This window comes from Electrona antarctica (genome assembly GCF_951216825.1).
Source record: "Electrona antarctica genome assembly, chromosome: 3".
Classification (NCBI taxonomy): domain Eukaryota; kingdom Metazoa; phylum Chordata; class Actinopteri; order Myctophiformes; family Myctophidae; genus Electrona; species Electrona antarctica.
Window position 1 is genome coordinate 14,499,371 of NC_136808.1, and position 13,830 is coordinate 14,513,200.

At 39.6% G+C, this 13,830-nt stretch overlaps 1 protein-coding gene across 1 annotated transcript in view; it reads right to left on the reverse strand.

The window, feature by feature from the left end:
- Window positions 1–2,837, reverse strand: part of LOC306920772 (alpha-protein kinase 3-like) — a 31,238-nt gene extending 28,401 nt beyond the window's left edge. The window contains exons 1-2 of the mRNA XM_079497648.1: window positions 2,439–2,837; window positions 1,640–1,876 (exon numbers count right to left, since the gene is read on the reverse strand). Of these exons, the coding sequence (XP_079353774.1) occupies window positions 1,640–1,785 (146 nt within the window). The 5' untranslated portion in view covers window positions 1,786–1,876; window positions 2,439–2,837. The remainder of the gene's footprint in view (window positions 1–1,639; window positions 1,877–2,438) is intronic.
- Window positions 2,838–13,830: the final 10,993 nt, after the last annotated feature.

Consider the following 13,830-nt stretch of genomic DNA (forward strand, 5'->3'; position numbering starts at 1 on the left):
GGGTATTTTAAAGTGAGGTGCCTTATTCAAGGGGCAAACATTACCCCGGGCCTTAACCGGAGTTAACTCGCGGATAAGCAATCCATTCTTTGTTATTAACTGCGACCGGAATCGGCTGTATAAATAAACCTAGTTTTGATTAGAATCGGAATCTGGGATTGATTTCGGCTATCGTTCAAGTCAACGAGGGGGAACCTTTTTTTAATTTGGAAAGGCTACGGTTACCTATTTGGGGAAGGAGGTGGGTCAGGGCCATGTAGGCACCATTGCGTCAAATTTCTATTATGGATTTTCCAGTGCCACAGAGTAAACGTGCACTTTCGCTGTTTTTTAGGAATAGCAGGGTATTTAGATCTGCCGTTATTGGAAATGTTTGAAAATGTACAAACCTTTTTCAATAGTTGCGAAAAGAAAACGATTCTGATGATTATGCAAAAATAATTGCGATTATCCCAAATAAACGTTATCAGGCGATCATGTAGCCTTGCCATAAATAGCAGATTTACAAGCTCACGCCGCTATTTCCGGCAGCGCGACACCGCCGGGCCCGCAACTACAAATCAGACTTAGCACTAGACAGCGACAGTCACGCTGAGAAACAGTGACATCAGCCGTGGCAGTAATCCAGCCAGTCATGCTCCTGCTATTTCTGCTAACTGGTTTGATTGCGATGACAATCGCATGTGAGAAATGAACGGAATGAAAGGCCCATTAGAGACGCATGCTTGTGGGTGTGTATCAAAGGACATGGGCCGTTTTATGACAAATGTGGAAAGTATTAGTATTATTCCATGATGCATTGGTTTCTTTGACAAAATGTTTGTAAAGTTGTAACTTGTACATTGGAAAATCCTGTCATATTGAAAATGTCTATGTATGTGATAGTCTCTCGAGACTGTTGACAAATTCAAAGGAAATGAGGGTGCTGTTTTTCCTTTATATTTTGACGATGGGTTCTAACTTCTCAGATTGGTATGTGATTAATCCAACAATATTTAGGAAATATTTTGGCCTGTACTAAAGTACTGTAATTATACAGTCTGAAAGGTTTCTCTGTCACATGTATTGCAGCCAAGAGTTTACTGAATCATTATGCTTGTGTGTAGTCTTACTTTACACAAAATGTGATTTAGTTTGCTGGTCTATATCGAGCTCTTTTCCATATAAAAGTCCAGAGGTCAGCCTGTACATAACTTGTCGATCAACAATGTGTTTGTTTACACTGCCCAGGTTACCATGGACACCACAAACAAAGAAAAACACTTCAATCCTGCAGACTGACATGTTTGTCTAAAGTACAGGTTTTACTATACTTTTGAGGAAAAAATATGGACTTCTAGTGAGTTCCAAAATGCCATTCCTCACATGAAAAATGCAGTATATCAATTCAACAAAGAAGTTTAGACCCAAGGTTACAATTAGAACAAGATACAGTTTGGGGTGAGAGTGAGGATTAGGCATTTAGTGGTAACGTTTAGGCTTATGGTTGGGGTTAGGTTTAGGGTAAAAAAAATGAATCCAGTTTTAAAGATGGAGGTACTGTGCAGGTTTAATTGTCAGTGATTTTAGTTTAGTTGGGTATTTCTGTGTAATACAAACACAGGTTGTACTGTACACTTTCTTTGTGTGAAAAGTCTACCTGTTTTCGGGCCTGACACTGGAGAGGTAGCTGCGGCTAGCAGCACTGGCGGGCCGGCTACTCCCGCTGACATCATCCCCATTGTAGGAGCTGCTGGATCTCCCGTCGCCAGAATAGGAGCGTGGCATCATTCTCCTGGCACTCATTTTCCACCAGATGAACTTATACACTCACGATGAATGGATCAAAGCTTTCCAAGAGAGGCTCCTCACAGAAATGCAGCTATATCGCTTCCGGCTTGATTTTATCCAAAGAGGGGGTTAAAGTGACAAAAGAGTAGACTTTTAAGATATAATGCATTATATGTATTGAGAGGTTAACCACTAAGTCCTATATACTTGATTGTATGACAGACAAATAGCAGATCTACAACCTCAAAACACGTTGCATTGCGATGCATTGTAAGCTTGTAGATCTGCTATTAGAAAGGTAATAATAATAATTAAAATGTTTGGAAGTCAAATGTAAAGAACTCTTCTGACAAATTAAGCCTATAATGGCATGTCCGCAATGTTGAGATGCTAGTTGTCATATATACAAACAAACAAACAAACAAACAAAAAAGATAGTGAACATCCTTTGTCATATTGAGAAGAATTGGAACAGACAATGCAAGTCAGAGAAGAATTAGAACAGACAATGCAAGTCAGGACAGCACATGAGATGCATTGTCAACTCAAAACAAATCTATTCCCCGTTCCTCTGCACTGTTTAGTTACTTCATGACTGGAGCCAGGAGTTCAACCGATACAATTTGTTGAACTAATTATTTTCCAAAAGTTGCCTGCAGTTAACTCACCGTTCTCAAGTTTCTTTGTGTCCTCCGTCTGATAGATCAGACCCCCGCTGCCCGTGGACCCTCCGGGCACGGCAATTTCCAATCAAAGCACACAAGCATGCGTAGGCAGTCTGACTATTTATAGACGGCCTACAAATAGGCAACGAGAGCACATCACACTTCCCAAAACCAGCCTTCGGACCGTTTGATCAAGAACAATACTCGTCCAGCGAAAAGACAAATCCAGGACAATGAAGAAGTCTATCAGAAAGAGAAGAATCCATAATAATCTCTGTGTCAAATACAAGGTCATCCCACATTTGGTGCTCTTCCAAATCAAGGGACAGGAGATTTAGAAAGTTACTGCTGAAACACCCTCTGGGAAGGAAATGAGTCTTTCGAGGGGGGCCAAAGTGTCTCTCCCTGGTCTATCCTTTGCAGCGAACTGCCTCCTAAACTCTGGATATGGACGGTAATAAAAGATTCATATGAGCCTCAGAGCCTGTCAGTCAGAGTACTGACACCACCCTTAAAAGTCCATTAATAAGAGCAGTAAATTCATTGCAGTCGTGCTGGTGTCCAGTCACACAGCGCCTTCCTTTCCAAACATACATGTGTTAAGTTATACTCTAAGGCTTTCAGGGAATTTTGTTTGTGCAGAATATATATGTAATACATTTAAAAAGACATCCGTCTAAGATGGGAGAGCTATGGGAGAGTATGCTTGTGTTTACTTTGTAAACGTCTTTGTAAGATGTCATCCATCTCCTTCATATAAGAGGGTGTAGTGAAGTAGCCTAATACTCAAACTTTTTCATGTCAAGAACCCCAATCTGAAAATAATGTATGCCAGCTAGAGACGCCCATAACGTTGATGTTAATTTCTTCACGCCTTTTAGAAAATAGCATATATACATGTAGGCTTAAAGTGGTTAGATTTTGATGCTATATTGACTAATTTGCTGGGGACCCCCTGGAACCCCCTCAAGGGTGTAGTCCTCTCTGGCTTGCATTGACTTACAGTACAATTGCTTTGAACCCACAGAGGAAAAGCAATAGAAATAGAACAGCCTTATATAGTCTAATCCCACAGGCAGCTATGGCCCCTCGTCTCTCTCTCTCTCTCTCTCTCTGTGTCTCTCTCTGTGTCTCTCTCTCACACACACACACACACACACACACACACACACACACACACACACACACACACACACACACACACACACACACACACACACACACACACACACACACACACACACACACACACACTACAGCACTGTGTAATGGCAATGTTTTCATGAGTAATTCAATAGATTTTGCCATTTTCTTGCCACCTGTTTATCACTAACAAGTCCTACTTGAGACCAACGGAGCCCTTGTGGAGTACAGGGTCGAGTGCAGTGGTTGGACGTAACAAAGTACATTTACTCAAGTGCTGTTCTTGACTAAAATGTTGAGGCACTTTTACTTTACTTTAGTATGCTCATTGTTTTATAATAAACTCCACTACATCTCAGAGCAAATATTGGACATTTTACTCCACTACAATTCTTTGAAAACTTAAGCCCTATTTTGTACTTGGTCTATTCAAAACTAGCAGATCTATCAGCTATTTTCAAAGGAAAGTATGACCATTTTGGAAAACCTTGTGAAACGGGACATTCTGCACAACGAGTGCATTTACTTCTGGTACTGTAAATAGCCTACATTTTGATGCCAATACTTTTGTACGTCTTCTACTCAAGTAACATTTTGAACACAAGCCTTCAAGATCTCTATACATTGTGGCATTGCTACCTTTACTTAAGTTAACAAAAATGTGAGTAGGCCTACTTCTTCCACTACTGGCTGAGTGTCAATCAAAATGCTTTCCTTGTTACCTTTAACTTGTATTTAACTTTTATTTTCTTGCATGCCGACAACTCAACAGACTTGGAACTGGCAGTACTACTACAGATTCCAGCTCCCCTGAATCTGTTCCCTGTAAATCAAGTGTCAAATACACCAATCAGAATTCCTCCTCACGTTACACTACAAAGACTCTCGTCAGATTGCACATGCCTACATTAGGTTCCAGCTGCACGACTATTTTGTAATTCTATACATATTTCTTCCCGTCCAATTTCCATCCATCTATCATGAGTGTCTCTCTTTAACTTTCACTGCTGGCAGGAGGCTGATATGGCGACTAAACAACAAGTTTACCAATACGACTTGTTTCATAGTAATGAGACATCCTTATTCTGCATTTGGCTGTGGACACCCGGACACCCATCTGAAAATATTTTGTGCCAGGGACCCCATACAAGATTTGTGATGTTAAAATGTTAAATGTTGATTTAAAAATCACATTTTATTAAATAGCAGATCTACAAGCTCACAATGAGTCACATAGTGCTTCGTTGTTAACTTGCGAATGTAGTCTACAGTATATAGGGTTAAAGTGGTTAAACCCCACTTTGAGAACCACCAGGCTATAATATGTTACAAAATTAGCTAGTTTCATGGAAAAGCTGACTATATCACGTGAACTTTGACAGTATTAACCACATGACACTAGAGGCTAGAGGGCCTGTCAAAATGGGAAAAACATTGACATTTCATTTAGACAAAAATTGCAGATACAACACACAATGCTATCTTTGCTATTATACTGTATAGGAATTAAATGGTTATGAAGAAGAAAAAGGAGGAAGAGGTTTACAAATATACATCCAAAAAGTTGTAAATCGGACATGTCAAACATGACATTCAGTATGCATTGTGAAAATAGTGCAAATGTATTGTGTACACTGTCAAATACATAGTTCTAATCAGGCCAGGTATTGTTATTGCACGTCCAGAATTTTATAACAGTGATTTGTGGGAGTAGCTAATGTCCTGGTTTAGATGAATGCAGGTCTCTGAGGAACACATTATGTCAGTCTGGCTGTGCAGCGGTGAATAGTTCTGCAACACCTCCGGGGTCCAACTGAGTGGCAGGGGGGGGGGGGGGGGGGGGGGGGGGGGGGTGCTAACACAACAATACAATATTAAAAAAGATGGGGGAAAGTAGATAGTAAAAAATAAAAAAAAGTGCTCCTCGGAACACAGGTCTCCACCAGGTCAGGAACGTTTGTTGTGGGTGTGCATTGTTTGGTATTGAGTAGGGGTGTAACGATACATTTTAAAGGTTTCGTGACATTAATTTTCATTTATTTTTACACCCAAAAAACCTGAACTTTGATGGTCTGGAGTTTTCTCTGGGGTTTGGAAGCCTTTCTGAGCTACAATGAAAACAGGCCAAACAGTGACATCTCCTGGCAAATCCCATTGACATGTGTTGTTTGAGCCAGAAAACCCCAGACCACAGAAAATCTACTGAATGTTAAAAGTTCAAGTTTTTTGGGTGCAATTGAGCTAAAAAAAGAAAAATAATTACTAAAAGTTATTTTTATGTCACAATCCATTTAACAGCGATATGATACGTATCACGATACTGTGATACATGGTTGACGATACGATACATGGACGATATTCGTTCATTATAGCGATACGATACGATTCAATGATTTGAAATCGATACAGTAACTATTTAGCAAATACATGTGTGAAACTTGTGGATAGTGCAGGTTTTAAGGGAAAGATTTATTATTATGGATATAAATAAGTAAAGAGTGATTCTCTGACGAAATATATCCAGAACAAGGCGTTTTGCTTTCAAAGGAGAAAAAACGCCTGGTCATGAGAACTGGCATACGTTGTATTTTCGCTAACCAATAAGAGTGCAGAGGGGCGTCACTCCAAATGTGGTGATGTCAGTGTTTTCCGCTGTGTGGAGTCGGAAGCAGAGGCGGGCGGGATGGGGATGCGGGCACATAGGTTGGTGAAGCAATAAGAAGTCGCCTGACGGCCTCAGCCGGGAGATGGTTCCGCCCCTCTATGCCCAGAAAAGTATAGGTCTCTTTCAGGCTAATTTGAAGCAAAGAAGCCTGCACAACTCCAATTCATCTCAATGTCTCTGTACATTCTTACCGGGTGCGCGGTCGGGGAAAGTTAACTTTATAAGAAATCTCTAAGAAGAGAATACCAGCACTCACGGACATGTCGTTTAAGGCACTTTATTATTTTATGGTTGGCATAGACAGCACAACGTACGCGTTTCGGCTTGGAGCCTTCGTCAGCGTAGCATGCTGTAAACAACAGGAAGTGTCACTTTTATAGTGTCCGTAGGTACGACACATTCCCTTGTCCGTGTCGATACAAACAACATTCAGCCAAAACCCAAAAGTGCAATCATAATACAGGCAAATTCACAATATTTATATATGAGAAATATATGAAAATGAATAGGGCATTACATGCCAGTCTCTGAGTCCTTTAGCCAATATGAAGGTACAGATAATGAAAGATTGAATATGCAAAATGGGCACAACTCTTTCAGGCTAATGCAATATGCTACTACCTAGCAACTACTTAGTTAGCTTCAGCCTCAGTTTTACTGAGGGGCATTGGGATGTTATGATTCTCATTAGGAGTAACAAGGAAGGATAAGATCAGAGGTGAGGTTGTGGTTTGGACATGTGCAGAGGAGGGATGAGGGGTACATTAATAGGCCTATCTCACAGCCCCCTTTCCACGCCCACTTCCGGTAGATAGTGGTGTCATTTAACATTAGGCATTTACACTTTTTTTCTCTGGAGAATCTAAGTACATTTCCTAATGTTAAAATGTCAAAGACTGATAATAATATGAAGAAAACACAATGGTATAACAACTCAAATAATAATAAACCTTACCTTTACAAAACGGTAGTTTGTGGCTTGTGAAAATACCTCTTTTAACATGGAAGCCTATGGACCGCAAAAAAAATAACACCACTATCTCCAAAAGGAGGCGTAAAAAGGGGGCGGGGAAATGCTGTGAGATAGGCCTATTGGGAGAAGGATGCTGAAAATGGAGCTGCCAGGCAAGAGGAGAAGAGGACAGTGAAAGAGGAGGTTTATGGATGCGGTGAGAGAGGACATACTGTACAGGTGGCTGGAGTGACAAAGGAAGATGCAGAGAACAGAACCAGATGGAATCAGATTATCCCCTGATGGGAATTACACGAAAGAAGATGGGGAGAAATGTTTTTGATGATTTTGATTAAATATATATTTAAAAAAAAAAAATCATATTTCCGCTCTAATTAAGATAAACAATGGTGGGTGAGTGGAGAGCAGATTTGATGTTGCTATTGCCTCATGATAACATTGTATTAATAGAAGGATACAGATGACGTGACTGGAAGCTCTGGTATTATGCATAACAGTATCACCTTTCACTAACACCATGCTACACGCCTCTCCATCGGAAATAGAGGGTGGTTACCCTAGCCCTTGCGAAAGCAAATGTAGAACCACAATTATTATGTCTTTGTATATTACACTATTAAGTGTGTTGTTTTTATTTTATTTTGTAAAAAATAAATCATCAATTTTAGTTTAAGTTAATTTCAAGAGTGGGTTTGCCAGATTCCGTTCACTTTTATTGTTTTTTTTAAGTTTCAGTATTAGTTTAGATTTTGTTTTCTTTTTAAGTGGTGCAACCACTTCCTTAAGTGACTATGTGTGTGGGTGGCTGGCTGGGTGGGTGGGTTGGTGGCTGGGTCTGTCTGAGCACGAAAACAGCATGGTTGTTTTTCATCACCTGTGCGCAGCCTAACACACACACAAACACACGCACATTTTAACTGTATATATGGTGATTTCGGGTGTGTCAGTACAGTACAGTACAGTACAGTGGAGGGTACAGTAGAGGGACCCCCACACGGTAACTCTGTCATTTCTCAACCGTTTCGGACGCGGGGCGGCTCGCCGGAATCAGGCCGGCACCCTGGGTACGTTCCTGTGGGTCTGGAACTCCCCCCTCCCCCCTGGGGACCCCCACACGGAGTTGCACCACTTACTTCACACGGGTGTGATTTTTTATATATATATATACACACACACACACACACACACACACACACACACACACACACACACACACACACACACACACACACACACACACACACACACTCTATATCTATATTTTGGAATATAGATCTGATGCAGTTAAACTGATCTTATGCTACTGATGCTATATATTAACACATTTTGTTTGGGCACCCCCTGGAACTCCGTCAAGGACCACACTCTGAGAACCACGATGTAAGCATCACTGCCTCCTCATAGTATCTATGCCTAGATTGTTATTTTAGTTCCTGGACACTGGGATTGTCCAGAGTACATCTATAACTCAAAGAGTGTAACATGGAACAAAATGGACTCTTTAGGAGTCCATTTTATTCCACTTGTAGACCCTCTGAGTTAAATTCACACTTTCACAGCGAGGATTTTGCTGAGAAGCAGGCATTGCAGACGGCTAATCTGCAATGCCTAAAGTAATCTCATCTCCAGTTCTCCACAGTGGCAATGATCACCATCTCTTGGGATATAAAAAAATAAAAATTGTGACCTTTCAATGTGCAGCCATGAACCGTCCACTGACAGAGTCCTGCTTCTCTGTTACACCTCTGGCGGGAACCCCTTTTGGTGTTTCAAACATTATGTTATAATTTAGCTATTGAAAAATAGCAGATCTACAAGCTCATAGCGCGCCACCGAGTGGCACGCTATGAATTTGTAGGTCTGCTATTTTTTTTAAATCGTTAAAATGTGCCTCAAATCTTTCAGAAAATTGTCATGATTTAGATTTTATTTTATTTTTACGTAAGGCCTGAATGGGTTAACACAACCTGAAAGAACACTGTCTACGGCCTAAACTGCTGCTGCCAGTTAAAACTGTAATCCAGGACTTATTTTAATAAAGAAACAGAAAAATATTCATATTTCTGTATGGTGTCATTGGTGGAGCATGTTAATAGTATACAACTACTACATCAGTATGGTAGATTATATACAATATAACTAGTACATTTATGGTAGAGTATATGTTAATACAATATAGCTAGTGCATTTGCATGGTAGAGTATGTTAATACAATATAACAACTAGTACATCGTAGGGATGGGCAATTAATAGGTCATCACATCGATATTGACCGATATCGGCCTTAAAATGCAATATCGTTATTGGTAATAATCGGTATTATTATATATATTTTATAGCAGATATTTTATTTTGCAAGCTTTCTGTCTACTGACCTTCTTCAGGCAAGCCTGAAGGTGGTCAGTAGACCGAAAGCTTGCAAAATAAATACTTTGATTGTGCACAGATCTGAGTGTGCGGAGCTTCCCTTTATTTGTCATTATCCCTTTGGGACTCCAGCACCTCACATACGTTTTTTCAGCAGATGAGCGGTGGTTCTTTTTACATTTTTATACATAATTATGTTGAAAAATAAATAAAAAAGCCTGATAAAAGCCCTTTGTTATGATGAAGGCTGCAAATTCCATCAGTGTTTTCTTTTTCTGTATAATTAGGCAATTCCACTATGCTCCTTTGGAACAGGTGTGATGAGTGACTTCAACACAGCAGCCTGTGCACTGAATACGACAGCTTTTCTACTTCACAAGTTCCATTGGTCGTCATTCATGGTCCCCTGAGGCAGAGCATTATACCAATAATTAGTATGGTTAAAAACTATATACATCCAGATGTGTCATAAAAGAACAGTCAGTTGAGTGGAGAGAAAAACTTAAGCCTATAGTTGTTGCTTCACTTCAATCCTCTTTAGTTTGAAAATAGAATATTGGGAATTACGTTAATGAATAAAATGTGATTTTAACGAATCTTGTAGAGCATGTTAATGCAAAATAACTAGTAGATCTGTATAGTAAGTTAATACAATTATACCTACTGTAGTACATCGGTATGGTAGAGTATGTTACAATATAACTAGTACATTTGTATGGTATAGAGTATGTTATGTAAATTAATTTTATAAATATGATTAAAAGGAACAGGTTTGGACATACAGATGTACAATATACACACCATATGAACTATTGTACCAATATGTCATAAAGGCAGTTCATATGGATGTAGTTATGGTTAAGGTGAAGCGATGCATTGAGCTTGTGGATGGGCTATTTTTGCAACTTTTGTGTGACACACTGTTGCATAAGTAAACACATTTATGAGGGGGAAATACATAAAAAGTGAAGGTTTTCCTGGCCGACAGCAACAATGTGTTGCCTGTGCCACAGACGACCTAGTGGCATGCGGTAAATCACTATTACAACTATAACAGGCTGCAGTGGAACATGCTGTTCTAAGCCTGCTGGGACATTACAGTGGTAATGGCCCAGGGTTGGGGGGTGTGGTGGGTGAGGGGACAACAGCATCTGTGGACAGACAGTGTTGCCATGTCCGCTTATTATAAGCTTGTTTCCAATAAACCAGTGATTCCCAGTGATTTCCATGTCAAGGAACCCACATTAATGTATTTGTCCGAGGACCCTCTAAAAATATTCCGTGCCAGAGAACCCCACAACAGATTTGTTGTTATTTGTCACTTTTTTCCAAGATTTGTTTTGTTGAAAATAGCAGATCTACAAGCTTGTCACATCGATGTGACACATTGTGAGCTTGTAGATCTGGTATTCTCAAATAGCCTTTTGGGCTTGTTTTCATAGACCTCGTTGCTAATTTCTCTCACAATCTGGGAACACTACAGACAGAGGAACTCACAGACGGACAGGTGCAATAACAAGCTTATATCGCTGACAAAGAGGCTTGCAGGACAGATGACCAAACACTGCCTTTGTCACATGTTTAATTTCGTTTGCTTAAGAACTAATTAGAAAGTACTTATATTTCTATTATTTATTTTGTACTTTTCCTGTGGGAGGGATTTGTTTATTGATGTTTATGTAATTTGGGCTGTTGTATTTAAAACAATGATATGAAAAACAATTGAAAACTAAAATATCGATTGTGTGATGTGAACAGTGGTAGAAGAGTGATTGTACTGGGAATTGAGGTATAGCAGTGTGGTCTGGTGAGATTATCACACATGCACACATACGTTTGTGTTACTATGCATACCATTAAAGGACCACTTCACCACTTTTCAACCTATCTTCATTTAATTGGTCCTCACTAATGTTCATTATAAAATAGTAATACCACAATTTATTTCTACTCAGTCTGTCTCATAAGAGGGCTGTGGGCAGTTCAGAAACCCGTCCACCAGTGAGATCATCGTTACGCAGATTTTTTTTTTAAACAAGATTTTTTATTTAATATGTTTAGATCTTTATTATCGTGAGAACGGTGGCTTCCATTATCACATTGCAACTTTTCATGAATAGAAAGCCTGCAGTTTCTATTAGCTTGGATTCCCCATCGGGTTTCTGAACTGCTGACAGCCCGTCCATGAGACACAGTAGAAAAATAAATTGGCATTTTATCATGAACATTAGTAAGGACCAATAAATTAAGATTGAAAAGTGGTGAAGTAGTCCTTTAATATTTTAAAGGACTACTGTTTTGCCATTCTAACCCTACACCAGAAAATAGCTGATCTATAAGCTCACAATGTGTCGTGCTGTGTTGAGTTGCGAGCTTGTAGATCAGCCATCTTCGGTGTGCGAATTCTACTATACTTGTAAGTATAGTAGTATAGTAATACAAGTACACACACACACACACACACACACACACACACACACACACACACACACACACACACACACACACACACACACTTGTTTTGATGTTTGACAGGTCTCTCTGGTAACTGAACTTGGCTTTGAAGGATCTACATGGTGACATCATCTCTTGGATATTCAAGTTGCTGTCCACTCCAAGGAAGAGGAAACAGGAGAAGACCTGACCCCCAGGACAGCTGTACAACACAAACACGTCGCGTACACACACACACACACACACACAAGTCACTAGGCGGCTCAAATCCAGCAGAGTGCTGGAGTTGAGGCCAATAAGGATATGCTGAGGAGGATAAGGATAAGTCTCCAGAGGGTGTCACTATGTCACTATTTCACCCCTGCTGGCTGCATCATAATTATGTCGTTGATTACAATGGAGATATGGCCAGACTTTCTAAAAAAAATACTTCATGCTTTGAGTTTATTAGAATTTTCATGTTTTAAATGAATTGATGATAAAGTAGGGTATCCTTCTAGGGCTTCTGCTGGCTCTACTTAGACCTGCCTTAGTTTCCTTAGCATTAGTTTCCAGTTGCTATTCAGGAAAGGAAATTCCAAGATGGTGGTTTTCAGTTGAAAAAGCGGCTTCAAAATGGGTTTGTAGAACCAATGGGTGACGTCAGTTTTTACAGTGTATGGTGCACACACAGGTGCACAGACCAGTGTAAATTTTGACAAGTTGCGATTTAGTCTTAGTATTTTTAATAACACACCATTTATAAATACATCTATATTTTTTTACACCTTTGAATTTGCCTCTGGGGCACCACTCGCATACAGTATTCCAATTATTTTTAAAGACAGTCACCCTAAAAAGAAAACCAAAGTTAAAATGACACTGTATTGTGTGCTTGTATTGTCACTTCTGGGACTGCAGGGGTATGGTCTCTGAAGCAGTTTTCAGACTCCATCATGGCCTGTAGCACTTGTCCTAGCCCCGACATTTTGATGTAGACATAACACTAAAGTATACTGTAAATGCATAGTTCCATTATATACTGTAGATATTCCACTGTTAGGTTCTTAGTTTACGTATGATTCATGATAACTACTTTTTATGTACTGTATTGAGGTTTTGGTTCTTGCTTAATGGAAGTCTCTGGGTTAAGAGTCTGCTAAATGCCAAAATGTATTCCCCAAAAGTAAAAAATACCTTGTTTGAAAAAAAATACAATATTTGTAAAAGTATTGAAAATTTGAAATACTCCAGTAAAGTAAAACTACCTAAAATGTGTACTTTAGTAAATGTGCTTACCGGTAGTTACTTTTATTAAAGGGACACTTCACCCTTTTTGCAAAAAAATAAAGTATGTGTTAATGACGTTTAGAACACTTTACTGGGGGTCTGCGTGTAATGTGTGGTTTTAGATTTTAGCAGTGAGCAGTGTCTGTGATGTCGACACTGGGCTCACTTCCTTCCTGGACTACAATTCCCATAATGCTTTGGTGCACTGCTCCTTGTGGATAGGGCTGTCTTACCGAGACATGTAGTCCAGGAAGTAAGTGAGCCCAGTGTCCATGACATCAGAGACGCTGGGCTCACTGCTAAAATCTAAAACCACATATTACACACAAAGACCCCCAGGAAAGTGTTTAAATCTTCTAAACATCATTAACATATATTTTTTTGGCAAAAAGAGTGAAGTTTCACTTTAAGAATGTCTGCACAGAAAGCAGTAACCAACCAAGTAACTGTTTAAAGTAATAACATTTATAAAGTAACTTTCAGGCTCTCCCAGTAAAATAAACCTGGACATTTCCAGTTCCCAA